This window comes from Excalfactoria chinensis, chromosome 2 (assembly GCF_039878825.1).
Source record: "Excalfactoria chinensis isolate bCotChi1 chromosome 2, bCotChi1.hap2, whole genome shotgun sequence".
Classification (NCBI taxonomy): domain Eukaryota; kingdom Metazoa; phylum Chordata; class Aves; order Galliformes; family Phasianidae; genus Excalfactoria; species Excalfactoria chinensis.
The window spans coordinates 101,016,397-101,038,996 of record NC_092826.1 but is presented as its reverse complement, the minus strand read 5'-3'; the positions used below and the strand labels follow the sequence as shown (position 1 = coordinate 101,038,996).

The 22,600-nt window shown below is 34.7% G+C and overlaps 1 protein-coding gene across 1 annotated transcript in view; it reads left to right on the top strand.

The window, feature by feature from the left end:
• THSD7A (thrombospondin type 1 domain containing 7A) overlaps positions 1-22,340 on the top strand; it is a 261,280-nt gene extending 238,940 nt beyond the window's left edge. The window contains exons 22-30 of the mRNA XM_072327327.1: positions 5,925-6,042; positions 6,612-6,757; positions 7,316-7,490; positions 8,712-8,885; positions 9,875-9,970; positions 13,543-13,625; positions 13,967-14,177; positions 17,469-17,556; positions 19,367-22,340. Of these exons, the coding sequence (XP_072183428.1) occupies positions 5,925-6,042; positions 6,612-6,757; positions 7,316-7,490; positions 8,712-8,885; positions 9,875-9,970; positions 13,543-13,625; positions 13,967-14,177; positions 17,469-17,556; positions 19,367-19,451 (1,176 nt within the window). The 3' untranslated portion in view covers positions 19,452-22,340. The remainder of the gene's footprint in view (positions 1-5,924; positions 6,043-6,611; positions 6,758-7,315; positions 7,491-8,711; positions 8,886-9,874; positions 9,971-13,542; positions 13,626-13,966; positions 14,178-17,468; positions 17,557-19,366) is intronic.
• The last annotated feature ends 260 nt before the right edge of the window (positions 22,341-22,600 follow it).

The following is a 22,600-nucleotide window of genomic DNA, read 5'->3' as shown; positions in this document are numbered from 1 at the left end:
CCCATCAAATAAATAAATAAATAAATAAATATACTTCATTAGATTTTTAGGATAAATATATTTCTTATACCATAAATCCCTTAAATTATACCTCTTGTCAACCAAAGAATTTAAGCAACCTTTAAAATCAGTGGTTACTTTTTACCCTGGAATGTCATTGCAGAAAACCTCTGGAGCATTCCTGCTCCAAAGAAATGAAAGTTTATTACCCAGAGAACAAACTAGAGCTACAGAGATAACATACAGGGATCTCAAAAACTACTTGCTGTAAATGACTGGCCAATTGACATCAATGCATTGGAGTTCTCACTTTAGAACAGCTGCTGTGACACAGTTTTACTTATATTTTTATTTGCTGCACTATGTAGAGATACATCCTTGTGTAAAAGATCTGATCCACTCCTCAGTCATACTGTTAAGACTGCGTGTTCAATTTTGGAAGTGTAAGCAGTGGTACAGCAAGGTCAAAGGCTGATCCAATAAGTGTGAGGAGTAAAAGCTGCTAACCTGATAAACAAGAAAGCCAAGCTGTTTCAGTCTTACTAGATCCTTAAGTCTAAAGATGTGAAAGTGAACTCTTGTGACCCTCTGGGTCACAAGAGGAGGATGTTAAAGAAATTATCAAAACATGTATATGTACTATACACTTTTCTAATCACAAATGGTCCTTTTGTTTTGTTTTGTAGTTGTTTTTGTTTGTTTGTTTGTTTGTTTGAGGTGTTTGGGTTTTTTTTTGTTTTTTTTTTTTTTGTTGTTGTTGTTGGGTTTTTTTGTAGAAAGAGCAAGAGGAATCTAGTTTTTGCATTATGAAAGCAGTATAGAAATATTGTGTCAAGTTCAAAATAAGCTTTGTATGGTTAGAGAGGTTGATGGTAAAAGAAACACTAAATAATTCTGTAATGAGTTAGCTCATTTTGTCTGTATGAATAAAGCAGAATTTCTACCTAATTTATGTGGATAATTTATGCAGATAAATTTACAGAATTGTGATTCTTATTGTCATACGCAAGAAGGGGAGATCAGACTAGCAAAACCTATTCTGAACCCTTAAAAAATGAAGGTCTTATTTCCTTGATATGGTTCTTAAAACTAATAAAAGCCTTGTAATAAAAAATCCCTTCATGTTGTCCTTTGGCTATCACCCTTTTCATATATGAGCATCAGTGTCATCAAAGATTATATTTTCTTCCAAGCTCCCATTTTCTGGCTGTTGCTTTCCTAATACATTCCGTGTGATCCTGTGTTTGTTTTGGTCAATCTGATAAGAAGCTAGCCAATCATCCTGATTACTGCCAGGATAAATTAATTTGTAGAGCTTATTTCCAAGTCCTAGTTATGTTATCATAGTTCTCTCCAAACTCTCAGTGCACAGTAATGCTAGATTACTTGGTCTCTAACTCGGAAAAATTGGCGTGTCGCAAGTACTCAGATTGTCTTTTTCATATTTGAATATCAGATCACCTCAGGCAAGTTGCCTCTGGTCATTCTCAGACTTAGGGACTTATTTTTATTTATTTATCTGCAGTTAAACATCAGAAAAGACTAGAAACCAACAATTTTGTCTGAATCAGATAGCAAATGCAAACCATTTTGGTTTTTATTGGCAAATAGTCTGTCTGATAGATTACATGATTAACCTCCTTCAGAGGTTGAACAGTCACATGAAACAAACCTATAAACAAATTTTTGATTATCACAGGATTTATGGTTCATGTTGGTCTGTTTGTCTGCCTCCCCTGCCACATAAAGCCAAAAATAAAGGACTCTGTGCTAGAATTTGGTGTAACTTAAGTACTCACCATTCACTCATCAGAAACCACAACTCATCTATAATTTGTCCAGCAACCTTTTCAGATAATGTTTCAAAATTTTTTGCCAACCACATTTTCTAAGATCTACATTGTGAACTAAGAAGACTAAGGAAGGAGAGGGATGAAAAACTATGGAATTAATATCAAATTAGAGCAGGCTAATTGTTCCTCAGGTCCATTTTCAGTAGCAAATCATTGTCTAATACATGCAGCTGGCAGATCCCTAGGGGTAGGCTGGCCTTTAGCTTTCTCCTCTTCACCTTTAATGTCTTGAGCTTTTGCTTCTCTGGCTGCCAAGGTCATTCCAGTTCTCTCTAGCTGAGAAGGTCAGGCCTGAAAGAGAACAGTCATGTTCACACAATTCCCATAAATCAATTCAGTAGATTTTGAGCCTTTGGTCAGAAGATTTGACCCAAAAGCAGAATTTAAAGACTATTTTATGGTTTCCTAATTATCCAAATTCCAGATGACCCAAAAGTTTCAGATGTTGACGTGTGCAATAGCTGTTTAATCAGGTTTACACTGTGCTACAGCAAAAAGCCATGAACTCATTCTTTGATGTGTAAAGCAGAGCAGAGGTCTAAAATCTCATTTGTCTCAATATACAGTACTGAAAATGCAAATTTAAGACTTGGTGAATCTACCAGGATAAGACATTTCCAGTATCTGTGGTAGTTAATTTATGAAATGTATGCTAATGTTGTACCTAATTATTGCTTTATGCTTGCATTTAAGTATTAAATTGTGAGTTTATTTCCTTTTTAAAGGCTTAACTGCTAGTTTCATGCCATTAACCTTTGCAGTTGTTAAAATTAATAGGTTTTGAAAAGCCTAGTTGGCTTTTTTAAAAGAAAAACAACATGTGGAAGGATTTATCTTAAAGATATTGGTAGTCTTCTGGAATTCTGAAAGGCCTCAGTGATGATCAAGAGTCACTGATGAAAGCCAGTGAATAGGAGTGTCTTTTATGCTGGAAAACTGCAGATCTCTTCACATTAGCAGAATTGATTTTCCTTCAAATTTTATATCATATTCAATTCATTTTGAAGCTATGCAGGTTGCAGAATTTTTTATTGTCATGCTAATATTTATGCCACCAGTTGTATTCCATCTTATGTCACATATTCTCATGTGTATTAACCAGAATATCTCTTCCTCCTTGACTGGGGAAGATCTGGAGCACAGGAGTTTAGAACATAGGAACATAGTTTAGCACAGAGTTTAGCTCAGGGACATAAAAATGGCTTTACAAAATCAGACTGAAGACCCATACAGACCACTGTCTCTAACCATAGGCTGGCACTTTCCTGAGTGGACTACATTATTTTCTAGTGTTTCACTGAATTCGGCCCCTAGAAGTTCATACAGAACCTATGCTTGGGAGAATATGTGAGTCTGTTCCCATATCCCCTTCTTTTGTTCTCCTCCACTGTGTGCAGCTCTTGAATCAAAGGTACTGGTGATATCTTCGTATTGCACAACAAAGTTGTTTTGTTTTTTTTTTCTTTCAGAAATACATATATTGATGTATTTTTTTTAAGAACAAATCATTGACAGTGTCAATGTCATGTCACTGTTTTTGTGGATGGTGTTATTGTATGTAATAAGAATAGAAACTGTGTTAAAAAAACAAACAAACAAACAAAAAACAAAACAAAACAAAAACAGCAAAAGCCTACAAAGAAACAAACAAGAGAGGCGTAAGCAGATGACAAAGAAAATGATAAGGCAGAGAGACTTGCACGAGTTTCCATCTATTCTCTCATCTTCCACTTGTTTTTAGCTATTGGACTGTGCTTGCCAGATGTGGTTTTTGAGTGTTTAAACCTCCAGATCTTTCTGCCATTAACTTGTTCAGTTCCTACTGAGCTCTTAAAAACTTGCTGCTTCTGCAGTCTTCTACAAACACTGTCAAATATATGCTCCATCTCTTCTTAGATTGAACTGAGTTTTGAACTCAGCAGTTACTAAGCAATACTAATTTCAGAATAACATTTTCTATTAAAGGGGCAGATTTGAAATGCATTACATTGCTAATTTTGAAATACTCCTATTTCAAAATACTTTAATAACACTTAGATTGTTATGTCCCTTACTTATTGTATAGTTGAAGACTATGGGGCCTCCAACTGCGTAATGCACTGACAATTTAAGACAAGTCAGAGAGAAGATTTATGAACTGTGATCAGAGTTGCAGAACATTTGGACAGCATCTCATTCTTTATGCTGATGTTCTCTGCCAAGTGCTTGCAGAGACTCAACATATGTGCTATTTCAGGAGAAAGAAAGAGTTGAAGAAAAACAATCATTCCAATTCTAAAAAAGCCAGATATCCATCCTTGGAAGGGAGGGACTGCAGACAACCAATTATCTATTAACAAAGCCTGGGAGGGATTGACTTTTTGAATAGTTTGTTCTCTGCCCCAGTTCTGAGAATGAATCAATTAGAAAATGTGACAATATGGAGAAATAGCTCTTGGTAGAGTCTGTAGTAATGGCACACCCAGTGTTATCTTCACTCAGAAGCAGAAGTTGGAAATAATCAGGCTGCTAGCTCTTAGTTGAAAGGAGTGTTCTTTTAGTTAGAATAAACTTCATAGCCAAATTTCTCAAATTTTAAAGATGCAACAGATGGATTCAATGATTCTTGTAGGTCCCTTTCAATTTTGGGTTTTCAATGATTTTATTATTCTAAATATTAATGATTTTACCACCACAGTATAAAGTAAAAGTGCAAACTGAAGCCCTCATTTTATAAGCTATTATTTAGAAAATATTTATTTGAAAGAAGATTTCAGAATATATTTAAAAGTCATTATATGCCTTTAGGACTGTGTTGCCACTGGGACTTTGTTGCATGCTCAAGTGACCAAAAGGGCAAGTGAGATCCTGGTCTGCATGCAAGGGAGGTGACCCTGCCCCTCTACTCTGCACTGGTGGGACCTCACCTGGAGCACTGCATCCAGATGTGGAGTCCTCTGTACAGGAGAGACTCAGACCTGTTAGAGTGAGTTCAGAAGAGGGCTGCTGACGGACAGAAATGATGCAAGGAATGAAACACCTCCTCTGTGAGGACAGACTGAGAGAGTTGTGGCTCTGGGGAGATTTGATAGCAGTCTTTCAGTATCTATAGGGTGGGCTGTAAGAAAGAATATAACAAGATCTTTAGCAGGGTCTGTTGTGATAGGACAAGGGGAAATGGTTTCAAACTAAAAGAGGGGAGATTTAGATTTGATATAAGGAAAAAGATTTTTATTATGAGATTAGAATCACTGGAGCAGGTTACCCAGACGGATGGTGGATGCACCATCCTTGGAGACATTCAGGGTTTGTCCTAGTTGTATCTCTCCCTGTTGATTGCAGGGGTTTTGGACTAGAAGACCTTCCAAGTCAAATGATTTTATGATGATTTTATGATGATCAGAAATAGCATGGACAGTAGGAATAAGGAAGAGATTGTCCCCTTGTACACAGCACTGGTGAGGCCACTACTCGAATATCATGCTTAGTTTTAGGTCCTTCACTACAAGGACACTGACTTGCTTGAGTGTGTGCAGAGAAGAGTAATGAAGCTTCTGAAAGGACCAGAAAATAGGACATATGAGTATTAAATAAGGGAACTTCCGTTTTTAGTCTGGAGAAGTCTGAAGAGATACCTCATTGTTCTTTAAAATTACCTGAAAGAAGATTACTGGCAGAAAACAATAGACCTTTTTCTCACGTGATGAGGGACAGTGTGTTAGGAAGGGGTTTAGGTTAGGTACTGATGAAGGTGATAAGGCATAGGAACAAGCTGCCCAGGGAAGTGCTGGAATCCTCATCCTTGCAGGTGTTAAACAGACAGGGATATGGTTTAGTGATGGGATTCATTCCATCAGTTTCATGACTGGACTTGAAGATAGTTAGATACTTAAAGATAGTTTCTAACCTTGATTATTCTATGATTCTGTGAAATGAGATTTAAAATATCCTAATTATTTTATGTTTTACTTAGGAATTACTTCATGTTTATTTAAAGCTTACTTGTTTCAGATTCATCCTGTCCAAATGCATACTCAGCACTACTGGCACAGACTGAATATCACATACTAACCATTCAATATTTTCTTCTAGCTTGGTTTGGAAAAGACATGGCAAATGAATATATCCTGTGTGGTGGAATGTCCTGTGAACTGTCAGCTCTCTGACTGGTCATCTTGGTCTGACTGCTCACAAACATGTGGCCTTACAGGTCTGTATGTAATCTTGGAATATTTTAAAGACTGATTTTTCTTTCCCTCCCCTTCCTGTGTTCTTTCCCCTTCCCTTCCCTTTCCTCTTCCTCTTCCCTTCCATACACATAATCCTGTATTAACTCAAGGGAAAAACAGCAGCAAACTCCAGATGAGGAGTCAGTATCTCCACAAAACTGCCATAAACATTTTGTCATCTTCAGAAGTATTTTTCCGCAGGCTTCTGAACTGGGAATTGACTACTTTTTTTTTTTTTTTTTTTTTCTTTTTTTCTTTTTTTTTTAAATTATTATTATTATTATTTTCCTACTACAGGAGTAATCTGAAATCCTCCTTCATGCAGTACTTCATGCTGTACTGAACATAAAGCGTCTGACTCAGAAAATGTAAAATAAGAAAATCCATGTAATGAGCAAGAGCCAACAGATTTGCTTTACTGTCCAATTTATCAAATATTTAAAAAGTACATTATTCAAACACTATGCTTTTCACCAACGTAGAACCATCTTGAAGAATAAATCAATCCGTCCACTTTCCTATTACCTATATTGCTGTTTCTCATTTGCAGGAAAAATGATCAGAAGAAGGACCATAAATCAACCATTTCAGGGTGATGGGAGGCCTTGTCCTTCTCAGATGGAGCAATTCAAACCCTGTCCAGTAAAGCCTTGTTATCGATGGCAGTATGGTCAATGGTCTGCATGCAAAGTAGAGGTAAAACCCACAGTGGACACTGAAATTATGGAGCTCACATATCTAGGCATGTGAGAAATATGCCCAGATATCTGTTTGAAAGTGCTGTAATCAGTTTACTTCCCCATATTTTATAGAAAAAAATGTGAAGATTTATTTTTAGTCTTCATATTTGTCAACAGGTATAACAAATTCCTGCAGACATTCAAAGTACAAAGTACACTTCAGTGACATCTTTGCTAATAACTGAAATCTTGACATAGTAAAAGAATGTATGTGGTAACAAATGAGCATCCTTATTGAAAAATAAAAGCCCCATCCTAGAAGAGTTCTTCTCTTAAGCTACTGCCATGATTGCAATTTAAAAGCACAAGCTCAATCCATACATTAAGAAAAAATGATGAGAGCAGATTTTATTTTATTTTTTTTAATTTCAAATGTAAAACCAATGTATTTTTCTTTTCCCTACTCAATATGTATTTTGGCAAAAAATAATAGGAGATGCAATGATATGTGGCTCAAATTCAGTTTTTTGATACTTTCCAATGTACAGCATCTATGTATCTCCTCCTTCCCCAGGATGCTCAGTGTGGAGAGGGCACACGAGTGCGAAACATTTCCTGTGTGGTTTTTGATGGATCCATTGAAGACGTAGGCAAAATAGTAGATGAGGAATTCTGTGGAGAAATAGAGCCTATTATAGATGGTAATAAGAAGATGGTACTTGAGGAAACATGCACTGTCCCTTGTCCAGGTAAGAAAGTTATTCAAATAAACATTACATTTCAAGTTTGTTCAGTTTTCTTCTTTAGATTACAGTTATCAGTGTTTAGGATGAGCCACGGGCAGTAAAATATTTTTCACATACTTGAGTGATTGGACAAATCTATCAGATGACCAACTTTGTTACTCTTGTGGTGGATTCACTACTGCTTACTATTGGATTTAAAATTTTGCTGAATCTGAACCTGTTCTTCATCAGTCTCACATTTAGCCAGTAAGAATAATTGCCCTATGGGGATGTGCTAATGATAAGTTCCAGCTAATGTTTCCAAAAATCCCTGCTTGCTATTATGTATACATCAGTTCTTCAATTATTCATTTATTCACGTGCTTTCCTAATGTTGGCAAATAAAATACCTTCATTAATCAGGCATCTGGTCAACACAGTGCTGATTACATCTTTCATCACGACAGTACAAGGTAGCTTTAATTTTTAATAGCTCTCTTTCACTGAAATAATGAGAACTAAGAGGTTTATTAATGAGTCTGTGTATAGTCCATTTCATGCTGCATCTTTTACAAAATGTTCTGTTTATGTTATTTTAAAGGTCTTTCTTAAATTTTCTTTAGTCAGTCTCACTAATTTACCTAATTAGTAGAATTTTATTTTTTATTTTTACTCCATAGAATTACATTTTACAAATCTTTATTATACTACCCTGGAATAAGTGGAATAGACACTTTAATTACTTTCTCATTTCCCATTCTTATAGAGAATGCATCAGTAGTAGTTTCTACTGTCTGTTTAAAGTGCTTCTGCATGATGATATGTGACAATCTTTTTAAAATTCAACAATGCTTTCTCTTTCTAGTATCAAAGAGAAGTAATGAATAAGATGTAAAAATTAGCCTAAGGCACACAGTGTACAATACCCTAATATTCATTAAATCCAAACAGTGTGTGGAGTGTCATCAGAAATTGAGAATGAGTCTGACCTTATAGGAATGCTATATAAACTTACCCTGCTTTCCAACAAATAGACTTTTATCTTCTTTATTATTTTCTGCCCCACAGAAACTTAGAAAAGCTCAGAATATTATCTTCTCTATTGTGTAAGTCATGTTTAAAAGTCAGAATGTAAAGAACTAAAGGGAATAATAACAAAAGGATTTGGGCAGTTAGAATTTCTAAGTCATACTCAGTGACAGAAGCTTTTCACATACATGGATTATCTTCTAATAAAATTTACAGGGGACTGCTATTTGAAAGAGTGGTCAGAGTGGAGTCTTTGTCAACTAACCTGTGTTAATGGTGAGGATCTTGGCTTCGGAGGCATACAAGTCCGATCTCGGGCAGTAATCATTCAGGATTTAGAGAATCAACATCTTTGTCCAGAACAAGCTTTGGAAACAAGACCATGCAGTGGTAAGCGCCACAATACACATCACTCTTCCTGTAATAAGAAATACAGAAATACAGTATGTATATTTTCTTTTTGCAGAGACTGTCAAATTAAGGAAAGTATGGATTTAGTGGGCTTAGAAATGCATTTAATTTTTTATTTTCAAAATATCAACTGTGTACCAGAAAAACTTGGAAAATTTAACTAACTTATGTTTCCACTTCAAACACATTTTTTAAATCCTTTTTTAATAATGAAATACCTCTTCAAGTTTTGGTAAAAAAAAATAATAAAAAAAATAAAAATTAGTTGCCTTATCCACTTGGTAATTTCTTGATAAAAAAAAAAAAGAATATTATGATGCATAACAAAATTTAGTATCCTGTCTGCCCTTTGAATTATTTTTGTCACATGACAATGACTAAAAAGTCTGTCTTACTGCTAGTACTGAGAAAAATATCTAAAAAAAAAAAAACAACAAACATTTTCTGTCGATTTAGACACCAGAAATAAATCAAAAAGAAATTTTATTGGGCAACTAAGGTATAGAAAGATTTTGTATTTTATCCCAGACTACATGAGATGTGTACAGCAGAGTAGAGATGCGAAGCCAGAAACAGCCAAGCCTACTTTACCATACACTGGAACAGTAACTAAAGCATAGCTTTAACAAGGAAGAAAGCTGACTCCTAAAAGACTTTTCACAACAGATGGGCCACGACCATTATGTGGTAGTTGGAAGTGTCTGTTTTGTCCATTAACTATATTGGTCTTACTCCACATACACAGTGTGTATAAACATTATTATTTAGTGTCCAGGAGACATCTGTTCTATTCTGTATGCATCCAGTAAGTGCAGACTTCCATGTGTACAGTACACCCTTCTGAGATGCCGGTTGAAAGAAGGACACCATAAGAGCCATTAAACTTAATGTATGCTTTCTACTTGCAGCTAGTGGTAGGCTGAAGTCATGTTGTTGAATCTCTTAAAACATGAATGTTTTCTGTATAGATGGCCATTGCTATGAATACAAGTGGATGGCAAGCCCATGGAAGGGATCTTCTCGAACTGTATGGTGCCAAAGGTCAGATGGCTTAAATGTCACAGGTAACTTTTTGTTTTACATATAAACAAAAACCTGGAAAATAAGTGGGTAATACATTTTTTCCCCCAAAATGAGAATATTAAAAAAAAATAATAATCTGATAAAAGCACTTCTTCCTGATGCATGAGTCAGTATGTTGTTGTGTTGAATCATCATGGTTTTTCATACTAAAGACTTCAGCTCTGTTCCAGAATTATATAGCATGTAACAGTAAAAGTAAATACAAATATTATCTTCTTTACTTGACCTGGAATGTTGTGCATTGTGTATTTCTACAGGCATCCATATATTTCTAAATTTCACATTTCAAGCCCTTCAGCAAAGAGAACTTTCATGTATTAATGTATGATGTATACACAGAGGCAGAGAAAGATGCAATGCTTGACGATAACAGGCATATATCATATACATTCTGAAGATTATAACAGATTTTAATAAATATGTTAATATAAATATGTTACTTTACATCAATGACATAAATGTATAGCAGGATAGTTCAGTAGACAATGACTGGATGGAGTTTCATTTGACGTGAACTAAGGTACAAAATGTCTCGAGTGCATGACTGAGGTGCCTGAATTCAAGAAAATCTTCATACATATCTTATTTGCATGATTTTATTTATCAGAATTAGGAATTATTGCAATCTATGGGATGCATTTGTTTTTTAAAATATTCTGATATCAGCTAAAGTAATTATAAACGCACTCTCAATTCCAGCTCCTGTCAAGTCAAAGGGGGGAAGTTCTGATTCATGATGGAATACATCAAGACTGTCTGTATTGTTACTAGAAATTAAATCTTTGTATCATTTTTACAAGGTGTTGAAGTAACTTTTGGTAGTACAAAGTCTCTTTTCTAAGTGTCATTTTGTGTTGTAAAATTTCTAAAATGCATCATCTTTACATCAAGTTAAACAGGGCATCTTTAAGTCACAATTTCTGTTGATATAAATATATTAAATTATCTATTAAATATCCTAGAAGACTTTAAATCTCTCACTCTGGAGATTAAGGCTCTGAGATATTAAAAAGCAAACTACATTTATAAATCATGGTCACTCACATATAAATAATAATTTGTTCCCCCAAATACAGAGCTATGTGATAAATTTCAGTGTACAAGTTTGTGTTGCTGGCAAATTTTTCATGATGCTCTCTTATATAAGCATAAATAAATGTAAGTGGAATTGATTCTTCTGAAATGAAAGTTCTGGGAGTTTTACATTATTTAACAGGACCTAATAATTATTTTCTGATTCTAAGATTTATTTATTCTTCAAAACTGCTTTAAAATAAATGATAATCTGACATTTATAAAATATGGACATGCATGAAAAGTAGGAAATAATAACAACAACATTAATAATAAATTATTCTTGATTACCTAAAGAATATTGTAACAGAGAAACAAGAGTATGGAAATCACCTATTTACTAAGGAAAAGCTATAGATCTAGATCTAGCCCATTTAGAATACCAGATAAATATACCTTAGCAATACTCAATCTAGAAGAGATGGAAATTACAAAGCAGATAACAATCTATCAGAAGGACAGATGCTAACAGATCAAAACTGAGATGAGAATGGATGGTTATGGGGGTAAGTTAGCCTCTAAAGACTTACTTTATTAATTTAATTAAATTTCCCTGGTAATATTTATGAAACATTTGAGAATACTTTCACCTCTGGCAGTGTTCAAGAAGCGTCTGGATAGAGAGCTGGGAGATATGGTTTAGGGGTTTCTCTGTAGGTATGGTAAAGGGTGGACGGTTGGACTAGATGATCTTATAGGTCCTTTCCAACCTTGTGATTCTGTGATTCTATGATTCTATGATTGTGTTAACAACAGGAACAAAAACCTAGCATAGACAGGAGAAAATAAATCCATGAAATTTTTGAAATCCTGACAGGACCTCAATGGCAGACTAACCTAGGTTCTGTTGTGTCTCTTTTAAGAGTTTGTTCTGTATGTGGTTTTAGGCTGTGGTACTTTTCTGATTTGAAATGAAGACAGATGGAAAATTCCAGACTCTGTTCCCATGTAGGACAAAACTATGTTTTTGATATATGCATGATCTATTTCAAAGAAAACACTTGAATGTAACGTTCTGTGAGAACTTCTCTGCATGAAGTCTACAATTATGAATCAGATTGTAAATTCACAAGGTTTTTTTTAGCATGGTTTGTATAAACTGTAGTATTGAAAAGCTCAAAGTGGTAGATACACATTTATGATTGATTTGAGTGGAAGTTACTTAATTTGATCTAGAATCAACCCATATGTATGATGACTGTATTATAATGATGACTGATATAATGATGACTATTTCTTTAATCTGACTCTAAGATAGTGTGTCTAAATTCAGATGTTGTTATCATGAGTCCTGTTCCTATTTTAAGGCCTTTGTTTATTTATTTACTTGTACGGTATTATCATGCTGAACGGTTGTTTTTTACTTGAAGGTGTTGTTTCCTATGGGCGATGAAGCTACTATTTCCTTCTTCAGCTTGCTTGGATGACTGATACTTTATTACATAGATTCTCACAGGCATGTGATTTATATGCTAGGATGCACAATTTTCCTTTCTGGGGTGAGAAAAACTGATGGCAACCAGCAGGGTTTACTTTGTTCCTCATCAGCCATCCTGTTAACAATTTGATCTATATAACCACATCTAACTGCATCTGCTATGATTGTGACCAATGTCAGCTATCAGGATTTCATCATCATATCACACCAGTATAAAAATACTTTGGGAGATGCAAGATGTCCTGTTGCAATATAAATGTTAAAGTATGTACTGCTTATCTTTCTGAAAGATGAAGGGAAACTCAGATAGATACATTCAAATTGATTCTAAATATATTTTGAAGTCAACCTGGCTGAAATGATAGTGAAATCCTGATTGTATATATTGGTCCATAACAATAACTGCACTGTAAGTAAAGATGTAGGAATGAGAACTAGGGCAGTATAGAAAGAAAAGATATACTGATAACCACTTTCTATCAAAGCATTCAGTATATGTTCTTCACTTCTGAAAAAGTTCTCTTAGACTAAAGTGGAGCATGGCTTCATAAGAGGCAAAACTATAGTGTGAGTAAAGTTAACTAATGAAGAACATAAGAAAACATAAATTCATAAACTGAAATAATACTTTGTTTTCATTTTGTCAGCAAAGAGATAGATCAAAAGTATGCCCTTATTTTCTTTGTGGCCACAGTTTTAATATGATAGTTATTAGGAGGGCCCTAGGAAACCTAAATCTGTTTCTTCAAGCACAACAAAATATCTAAACTTACTTATTTCACAAAGAGTGAAAAGAAGATCACTTGCCAAATATTAGTTCTCTAAAATGTGAATGCCTGGAAATCTCCATGCTATATTCTTACTGTACCAGTGAAAAATACTTGAGACAAATTATCCTTCCCCAAGGATTAAGAGTAGGAGCCTTGAATTCAGTTTAATGATAAAATGATAATCCGTGGCATACAGTAGGAAACAATGGCATCAGTATATTCATCAGAGGAAAGGTATTATCATGTCAAAATATGATTTTCTGTCCTACAGGAGGCTGCTTAGTGATGCGCCAACCAGATGTTGACAGGTCATGTAACCCACCATGCAGCCAACCCCACGCTTACTGCAGTGAGGTATGTGCTAATGCATCAGAGCATTAAACATCCCCATGAGGGCTTTCCCATACAGCTCTCTGCATTTCAAAGATTGTGCCAACAAATGTATTTTCAGATATTTTTGATAATTACTTTGATAAAACCAATCTTAGATTGTTTTCTAATTAACCTCTCAATTAAATGTTGAATAATCTCTACTCATTTGCTATGATACTTCATAAAAAATATATGAAGAGGTACTCTCCAGGCTAGCACTCATCAAAACAATCTTCTCTTCTAGTCGTCCTTGTTGTTATGATTTATAGCCTACAGAAAACTTATTTTTCTGCTACACAGTGTAAAACACTTGTTCCCTACAGACTAGAACATGCAGTTGTGAAGATGGATACACTGAAGTAATGTCCTCTGATGGCACACTCGAACAATGCACTCTCATCCCAGTGGTGGTGATTCCCACCATGGAGGACAAAAAGGGAGATGTGAAAACCAGTCGAGCTGTGAACCCTACCCAGCCCTCTACTAACCAGTCAGGACGAGGAAGGACCTGGTTTCTACAGCCTTTTGGGCCAGGTGAAGTCATACAATGAACAGTTTATAATGCTAACTACTTCTGCAGGGCCTGGCATTCATGTATTTGTGATGACAGGGAAAAAAAAGAAAAATCCTTAAGTGCTCATTTAAGAAGACAAACACCTGTCTGAAAACAGAAAAAGAGAGAATAGTTAAACTTCTGCCATTTTCTGCTGGTCAGTCAACATATCTAATGACATTTTGCATTCCAAAAGATTTCTTTTAGTTCCCGATACCTGTTAAAATTCACAGAATCTATTCAAAACATGACTTCAGATGGGCATTAGCAGCGAAGGTACAAGCTAAGATATTAAAGTATGCCACCATAATTGATAATGCCACTGAAAAAGGTGTGAAGAGGTGGCACAGAGATCTGTAGAGGATAAGTATTGCTTGAAGCTTTCAGCCATGGCATGAATCATAGAGAAACAAACAGTATAGATATGGCATTTTTTTCTTCCATATCTAGACTAATCCATGTTAGACAAGAGCTAATAATAATATTTAGCACAGTCATGCTCTAAATCACTGTAGGAAATGCTCATATTGACCATGTTCTTTAGAGATGGACAAGCACTTGAGTGGTAAGAAAAATGTTCAGTTATACCATTAAAAATATTTGATAAGGTCCGTCATGTAATCAGATTTCAGTAAATATTTTCTGATACTATCACTGACATAAATAAAAGTTTCAGTGACAAAATGCTTTCAGAGAAAGAGGTTTTATTCTTGTCCAAAATGTTAATTATATAGAGAACAATTGATTATTTTCTTGTCTTTTAAATCACATAGAGCTAGATATTTTTACATGTGTGTGTCTTAGTGTTTATTTCTACAGCTTCCAAGAAAGTTTTAAATCTGAAAATTGAAAGCTATAGCTTTACTTGCATAAACACCAGAATACTGCAAATTGAGAACGGCAGTACTTACAATAAACAGATTAAATCAGGTCTGGGTTTTAAATACTTTAGTTAGATTCCATTAGTCATAGTAGTATATTTGTACTTTGAAACTACACTTGATACCTCCAACGTAATGGTCATTACTCCATTTAGTTATTACTGTAATCCACAATAAAAAGAATTTTAAAAAATAAATAAATTAAGATTTCCTGGCCCTCTTAAAAAAAAAAAAAAAAAAAAAAAAAAAAAAAAAGCTATTTTTAATTCACTCTAATTCCACATTAAAATGCCATAGGGTGTGTTGTAGCAGTCAGAGTGCTGTCAATAAACAAGTATCAGGTAGTTTTGTTGTACTAGAACATGGATGCTCGTGTGAATTCAGATATATATTTTGGAACAAGAAATAATTGAGAGATTTCTTGAAACCTCACAAATGTTCCAGTAATTCCTGGTTTGACTTAACAAGGCATTATATCTCAGGTTAGATAAAAACAATGATAGTTAATTGAACTAGGACTTGATTTATGATTGTTTTCATTCCATGAATAGCTAACTTCTAGAAAGGTTTGATTTACTCTCCTGTAATTATTTCTTACCATACAGTTTCCAAGCCTAGGTGTAAAATAATTATTCAGTAATCTTCAACAAACTATACTACAGTTCAAGAAATGAAAGTTTTCATCCACACAACTGTCTTTGCTGATGTATCTTGCCAAATAGATGAGTTTGAGACATCCATTCCCTCATACACAAGAAATAAGCTGTCCAAGGGAATTCAGAGTGCCTGTATGAGATGTGATGCCCATGTTTTCATAAAATAAATGACCTCATTAACACAGTTCCCTATTCTGACAAAAATACATAAATCTGTACACAAGATAATTTCTGTCTTTTCTCCAAGGATATAATATTATTTTAAAACAAGCAAACCCAGAACCCCAAAATTGTTATGTTTACCAGTGGAAATAAACAAAGGGAAGAAAATTATCTGTATATGAATACTGAAATCTGAATTCTTCTCATTCTTGCTATCATATTTTTGGATTTGTACAATTTACCTATAACTGAACAATTATTTTCCTTTTATTGGTTACTATCAGTTATAATGTCATTATGTACATTAATGTAGTGAAGAAAAATGTTTTTACATTAGTCTTACTCATGTTGTTCATGAGTATACGGCTTTACAGAAAGCTTAAAATTAACTGCATACCACTAGCGACGGTTACTCTGAATTACAACAAATTCAGCATGTTTTTTGTTCTTATCAGAAGCTGGAAAATCATTAGCTGCATTGGTTATGCCTTATGCCTCTACAAAATCATCAGAAAGCAATATGCATTTGTTCAGAAAAAGATTAGCTATGTTTGCTTATCATTATATTGAAAATATATGCAAGGCTTCATGGAAGAAGAATTTTGCCCCTCATAAATGAAATAATTCAGTTTTTTAATTGAATTTTCTTTGACAAGACAATAAGCCCCTTGTAAAAGAATGTTTTCAACAAGCAGTTTAGAAATGTGTAAAGTGAGTCATAAAAAGTAGAAAATCTAACAGCATGCACTTAGCTTGTGTTGCAACACATTCATTTAGGGTTCAGAGCAAAACCTCCAAAGGTCATGCCCTTCTTCCCTTGGTTTTGCTAGGGTAAGCAAGTCCATCCAGAATCAATACAAAAAGAAGAGTGGGGTGTATACATCAGCCTATAGGGATATTGTGTCCAAATTATAAACTGCACAGGCTGTACATAAGCACAGGTCTTACTATCAACAGACTGTTGCTCTATTTCTGAGCATGAGTTGTCTTTTGTTGTTGTTGTTTTTTTTGTTTGTTTATTTTTTTTTTATTTTTTTGCTTATTCTGTGAGAAGTGTTTTTTCTAACAACAAAACGTGTGGATGATATTAGGTGAAATTAAAGTATTAATTTTTTCAATAGTGAAACTTATGTATGTGTATCTAAGGTACTAATGTGGTAAAACATGTTAAATATATTTTAAAATGGAAACTTAAATAGCAACGAGAATGAAAATAAAAGACTGATTTCCCAGAGGTAGAAGAGAAAGTGATTCTGCCTTTCTATCCTGCTGAAGAGGTTTCCCCTTAGCAGTGGACTTGGGGACTGAGTACCTTGCAGCTCTAAGATGCTGCCATGCTGTTTTTGTCCCATGCCTCAGCATCATTCAGATTACCTGAACTTTGGCTGAAAAGCAGAACAGAAGAGCACAGAGAAGCTATCACTCAGTTGTTTAAGAGTATTTACTCTTATTAAGCTGTAATTGCTTGTAAAGGCATTTATTTTGGATTATAAAAGTATTTCTGTACCATATCAGAACTAATAATTTAGCAAGACTAACTGAAACACTACTGACTAACATTCATTCCTTTTAGATGGGAGGCTGAAGACCTGGGTTTATGGTGTAGCTGCTGGTGCATTTGTTTTACTCATCTTTATTGTTTCTATGATCTATCTAGCCTGGTGAGTTCTTTAATTATTTACCAACAAGCAGTCCCTTGCAGACTGTAATAACACAAGCATTTATATTTGCAGCTATAGGAGCTGCAGTGACCTCTTCTGTAAACTGTAATGTTTTAATTTCTATGTACTTTTGTTCATGGACTCTGGTTGTAGCCCAGGTGATAGATAAACTGATAGACTGTGTGCCTCCGGTGGCGCATGGTGTTAGAACCGCCGCTTGCAACACTGGAGGCCCGGGTTCGAATCCCCCCTGTGGCGCAAGTGGATAACTGCCGCTCTGCTACACTAGAGGGCTCGAATCCCGGGAGTTGGACTCGATGATCTCTAAGGTCCCTTCCAACTCGCACGATACTATGATACTATGATACTATGATATGATAGACTGCCTTGAGATTTGGAGAATTTCTTGCAAATATGGCACATATTAGTGGATAGTTTATTTTCACTTACTTTATCTCTGTTGAGAACGACTGTACTCTGTCCATGGTAATTTCATTGCAGGTGTATCATGAAACCCAAAGAGAAGTATCAAAAAGGAAACTTCATATATTGTCAGACAAGTCTGATTTGGTACTTGGTGGTATATAGAGAAATACAACTAAGACAAGGCTTAAGGTTTTCTTATGTGTTTTCATACATGATATATATATATATTTAAATATTACTGTATGAAAAAAAGAGATTTTTGCAAAAGCAAGTAATTTTTGAGAATGTTCTCCCTGAAGTTAATTGGGTCCTGCTTGGAATTTCTGATCCCCGTGACTGTGAAAGTAGAAGATGAGGGAAGTATGGTCTTAGACATTAAGATCTTGGCTGTATTGCATAAGTTAACATTTGGGTGGCTTCTGGATTTGTTTATTTTTTAGTAATCTTTCTCCAAAATCTCACTAATAGCTAGTGTAGACTTATAGTGTAGGTAAGAAAGAAAATATTTTCTGAAAGAAAGAAAATCCATTAGCTTTTAACTTCACTGCAAATTCTTCAGACTGTGGACACTGCAAGCCCCCATAAATCTGTTCTGGGAACAAAGATTTTGTTTTGGACATCCTGATTGACATTTCTGATGAAAGTTCATTGGACAACAGAATGCAGGGGTCTGATTTAAATGAATGCTTATAATATAGTCTACAAGAAGGCAAGAACTAAGGCTCATATATTTTAAAGACATATATTTAAAGACAAAATACATAAATGTACATTTTTATTTGGCTTAAACATTTTTTAAAGCTATAGCAAATGGATTGGAAATACAGATGAGCTGGATTAAAATTTAAATCAAGGATGGATAGAAAATGTTTATGGCTAGCAGCCACATCCATGATATTTAAGACTGGTTTGATTTTAACATTTGGAATTAATTTTAGTTACTCCAGAAAGAAAGAGATAAAACTAATCACAAGATGGAACTTTAATGTGGAAACCCCCAACATGTCAAGAGAAGATTTGAGTCGCATAATTTAAAAGAAGCCAGTTGATTGCTCCATTAATACACAACCAAATATTGCACTGTAGCCTGTGGGCTTTTCTGAAAAATGACTGATCTTGTATGATAATGTGCTAAAAATTTCATCAAGTCACATCAGTAGCATAACATCCTGTTTCTGGACAACTGAACTTTGAATTAGGTGTTGCTTTGGGTTGATAAAGTGATAATTAATGAACCACATGAAGGTTTTGAGTGTGTAGCTTTTACAAATGATAACCAAATGCATTATCTTAATACAACGCAGTCATCATTCATTTAAAAATGAAATCCGTCATTGCTATTATCAGTTTCTTGTTCTATTTATAAATTATCTTATTGTTTCAGCAAAAAGCCAAAGAAGCCCCAGAGAAGGCAGAACAACCGGCTGAAACCTTTAACCTTGGCTTATGATGGAGATGCAGATATGTAAAATCTAACTTCTCATGGTGACAAATGGAGTCTTAATTATTGGACTGAAATCAGAAGGTATCCAAAGCCACAGGGATTTTATATGGAGTGGATTTAAGTGTTTTGACTTTCTTTTTTTGTAACTGCACTGTAGATAAAGATGGATGGATTTCATAATGCCTGTGGATATTCAAGGCGTTACTGCTTTACTTTAGACCATCAACACTGAGAAATCTGGCAGAATCAATTTAATAGATGATGCTACAATTGGAGATACCTGTGGTCTTTCCTCATTCTTACAAGCTATAAGCACCACTTCTGTCTCTAGAATACTGTAACTGATGCTGTATTAACAGTGGAAAGCCCCTGCAACATTAACCAAGTATAATCAGTACGCATGAAGAGTTTGTACCAAGAGTTTGTATGACTCTTTATATTCAAGCAGAGCGCATATACTCAGTTGAAGAATATGTATTACTCTATCAGATTATATACTTGTTAAAGAGCAATTTAGTGCTTATTACATTAACTTTTAACTGAGATTAACCCATGAGCAAGTTCAACAGTTTGGCAGTTGATGACAACTTGTGTTAACCTGCATTTCAGAGGGCAATGACTCACTTGCAAAATTCTGCCCTGTTACCACTCCAAAATATAAAGGCCTCATAAACACATCCAGAAAGGAGGCATTCTCAGATTCAATATTTTCTAGCGGTTGCTGTCTGGAAAAAGAATACCCACTGTAAATGTTACAATACGTTTCTACTTTCTCTAACTCAAACTGTTGCCTGCATCTTTTTGCTACATGTAAGGCAATTTTTTGCACTATATTAGTGCAGCATGATATGCACTTAACTAGTATTGCCATAGTAACCGCCTCTTTTCAGAAAGGATGATGGTGTATCTTGTGCAAGGAGTGTCAAGTAGACAGGTGTTGAATCCTGAAGAGAGCAGCATTCAGTTTGGACTGCAACTGGATGGAATCAGCTAATGACATGTACTGTACACACCGATCCTCCTCACAGTGGCCATTTGTGGTCTATATCATGGCAGTAATACAAGTGTCTAGATTCTTGCCCCATCTACCTATACAAGTATAGATTGTCCTGCTGGTTTCTAATTGTACTTTGAAGGCTGTTTATGACTAGATTTTTTATATTTGTTATCTTTGTTAGAAAAAAAAAAAAAGAAAAAGAAAAGTGATTGCCCTCTAATCTTGAGTGATATTGTCTAAAAAGGTATTCTGATTGTTTGTTAACAGAAAGAAAAAGGTTTTGCTTTTTTTTTTTTTTCCCTTCCACTAATGAGAGCATTTTCACTGTTGCTGACAGTGCAATATTCAGAGCCCTTTTTATCTTTTCTAATTAGGATAATTAGATAGACTCTTTTAATTATTCAGTTAAATTCTTGAGTGTGCTGGCAAGTAAACAATAGTAGTTCTGCCATTTTAATTGTCATAACTTTTTGAAGATTTCTGGCAGAATAAAAGCTCACTGTTAACCTCTTCCATGCTTATGGCTTTTCAGTGTTACGCTTCTGACATCAAGCTCATTGACTTGCCACTATAGCTATATGCCTGTTACACATTCATGACCTGAGAAGAATAATTCTCATAAAATGGGTTCATGTATAGTCCAAAGCAAACATATAACTGACCGTGCCACAACTAAGCAATACAATTACAAATTTTTATCAGGCAAACTGTCAAAAATACTTGGTATATAAAGCTCAGTATTAGGTTCTCAGGTCTTTTTTATAACCTAAACCATTTCTGCCTACTCATCATACGATTTACTCAAGAAGCACCCATTTTTGCATGTTAAATAAAATTGCAGCTTTGCAAACTTTGGCCCGTGACATCAGAGGATGACATCAGTCCTTAAAAATAACTATCTTTGTTCCATATAGAACAGTTCTTGGAACCAGTGTGCATTTTGTGCAATCCAAGCAAACACGATCCAACCTTTAGCTAGCTTACCTTACCAACGTGGAATTACTGCGTTAAAAATCAATCAATCAATAAATAAATAATAATAAAAAATCTTATTGCCACTGCATAAGTATTCTCCTTAATGGGAATGGTAAGCAGAGAGGAACAATAGCAACAGTCTTTTGTACTTGTTTATTTTCTCATTTTATACCTTGATCCACAGCTGGTGAAGTGCCATGGCCCCCTATCTCAGTAGTAGTTCATTCATACATGTATTGCAGAACTAGGGGCTTCAGTCTTGCATTTCTCTGTGAAAATCCATGGGAAGGAAGGAAAGAAAGGGAAAAAAAATAATAACAATAAAACAAATCTCAGTGTATTGAATTAAGTTAGAATTCTTGAGTAAGAAATAAGAAAAGCCTAATTGATTACTGTCTTATCAAGCATACAAAAAAATAAGATGCAAAAGTTATAAAGTTTTAAAGAACAGTAAATATGTGGAAACATGAAGCTTAATCATGATTTTTGTACATTAAAAACTGATGCTTTGTTATCAAATGGTATTGGATCAATAGGGAATTGAGGGAACAGGGTTTCTTTCAGTGGCAGTGAGTCATCTCTATTTAGTATACTGGCTGGTCATAGCAGGAGCTGTTGCCCAGTTCTTACATTGAAGATTTCTGTGCCCTAAATCTAAGAAGTTAATAACATGAAGCTATAGGTATGCCATCTCCTGTTTCTTACCATAAAATATTTACCACTGAAGAAAGGGGGATTGTTTATTTAAGTATGCTTGGCCTTTGCAATCCATGCAAGTATTTTAGTATGTTAATACATGTTTTATTGGGTCGGTGAATTTTGCTGGTGCACATCTTCGTCATACTAGTGCTGCATTTAAAATCCAGAGTGCATTTTTTAATTTTTACTTTTTACAAACAAAGTGCACAAAAATGTGAAGCCAAAATGGCTTCCCTCTTTATCAAGAAAAAAAAAAAAAAAAAATTAGTCTATAAGGAGGGCTGTAATGTTATGTTATGCTAAATGTTGCAAAGGTGACTAAGCCCTTTAGCATTGACACAGAAATAATAAGTGAATTATCAGTACAGAATGAAAAGCAATTTACTTTAAAAATCAGAGTGCTTCTACAAATCCAGTGCCTAAAGCAGCCACTACTGTAGATTGTTAGATTGTGAAAGTAAAGTGATCAAATAAACCGTTCAGAAAATAGCAAAGTAGACATT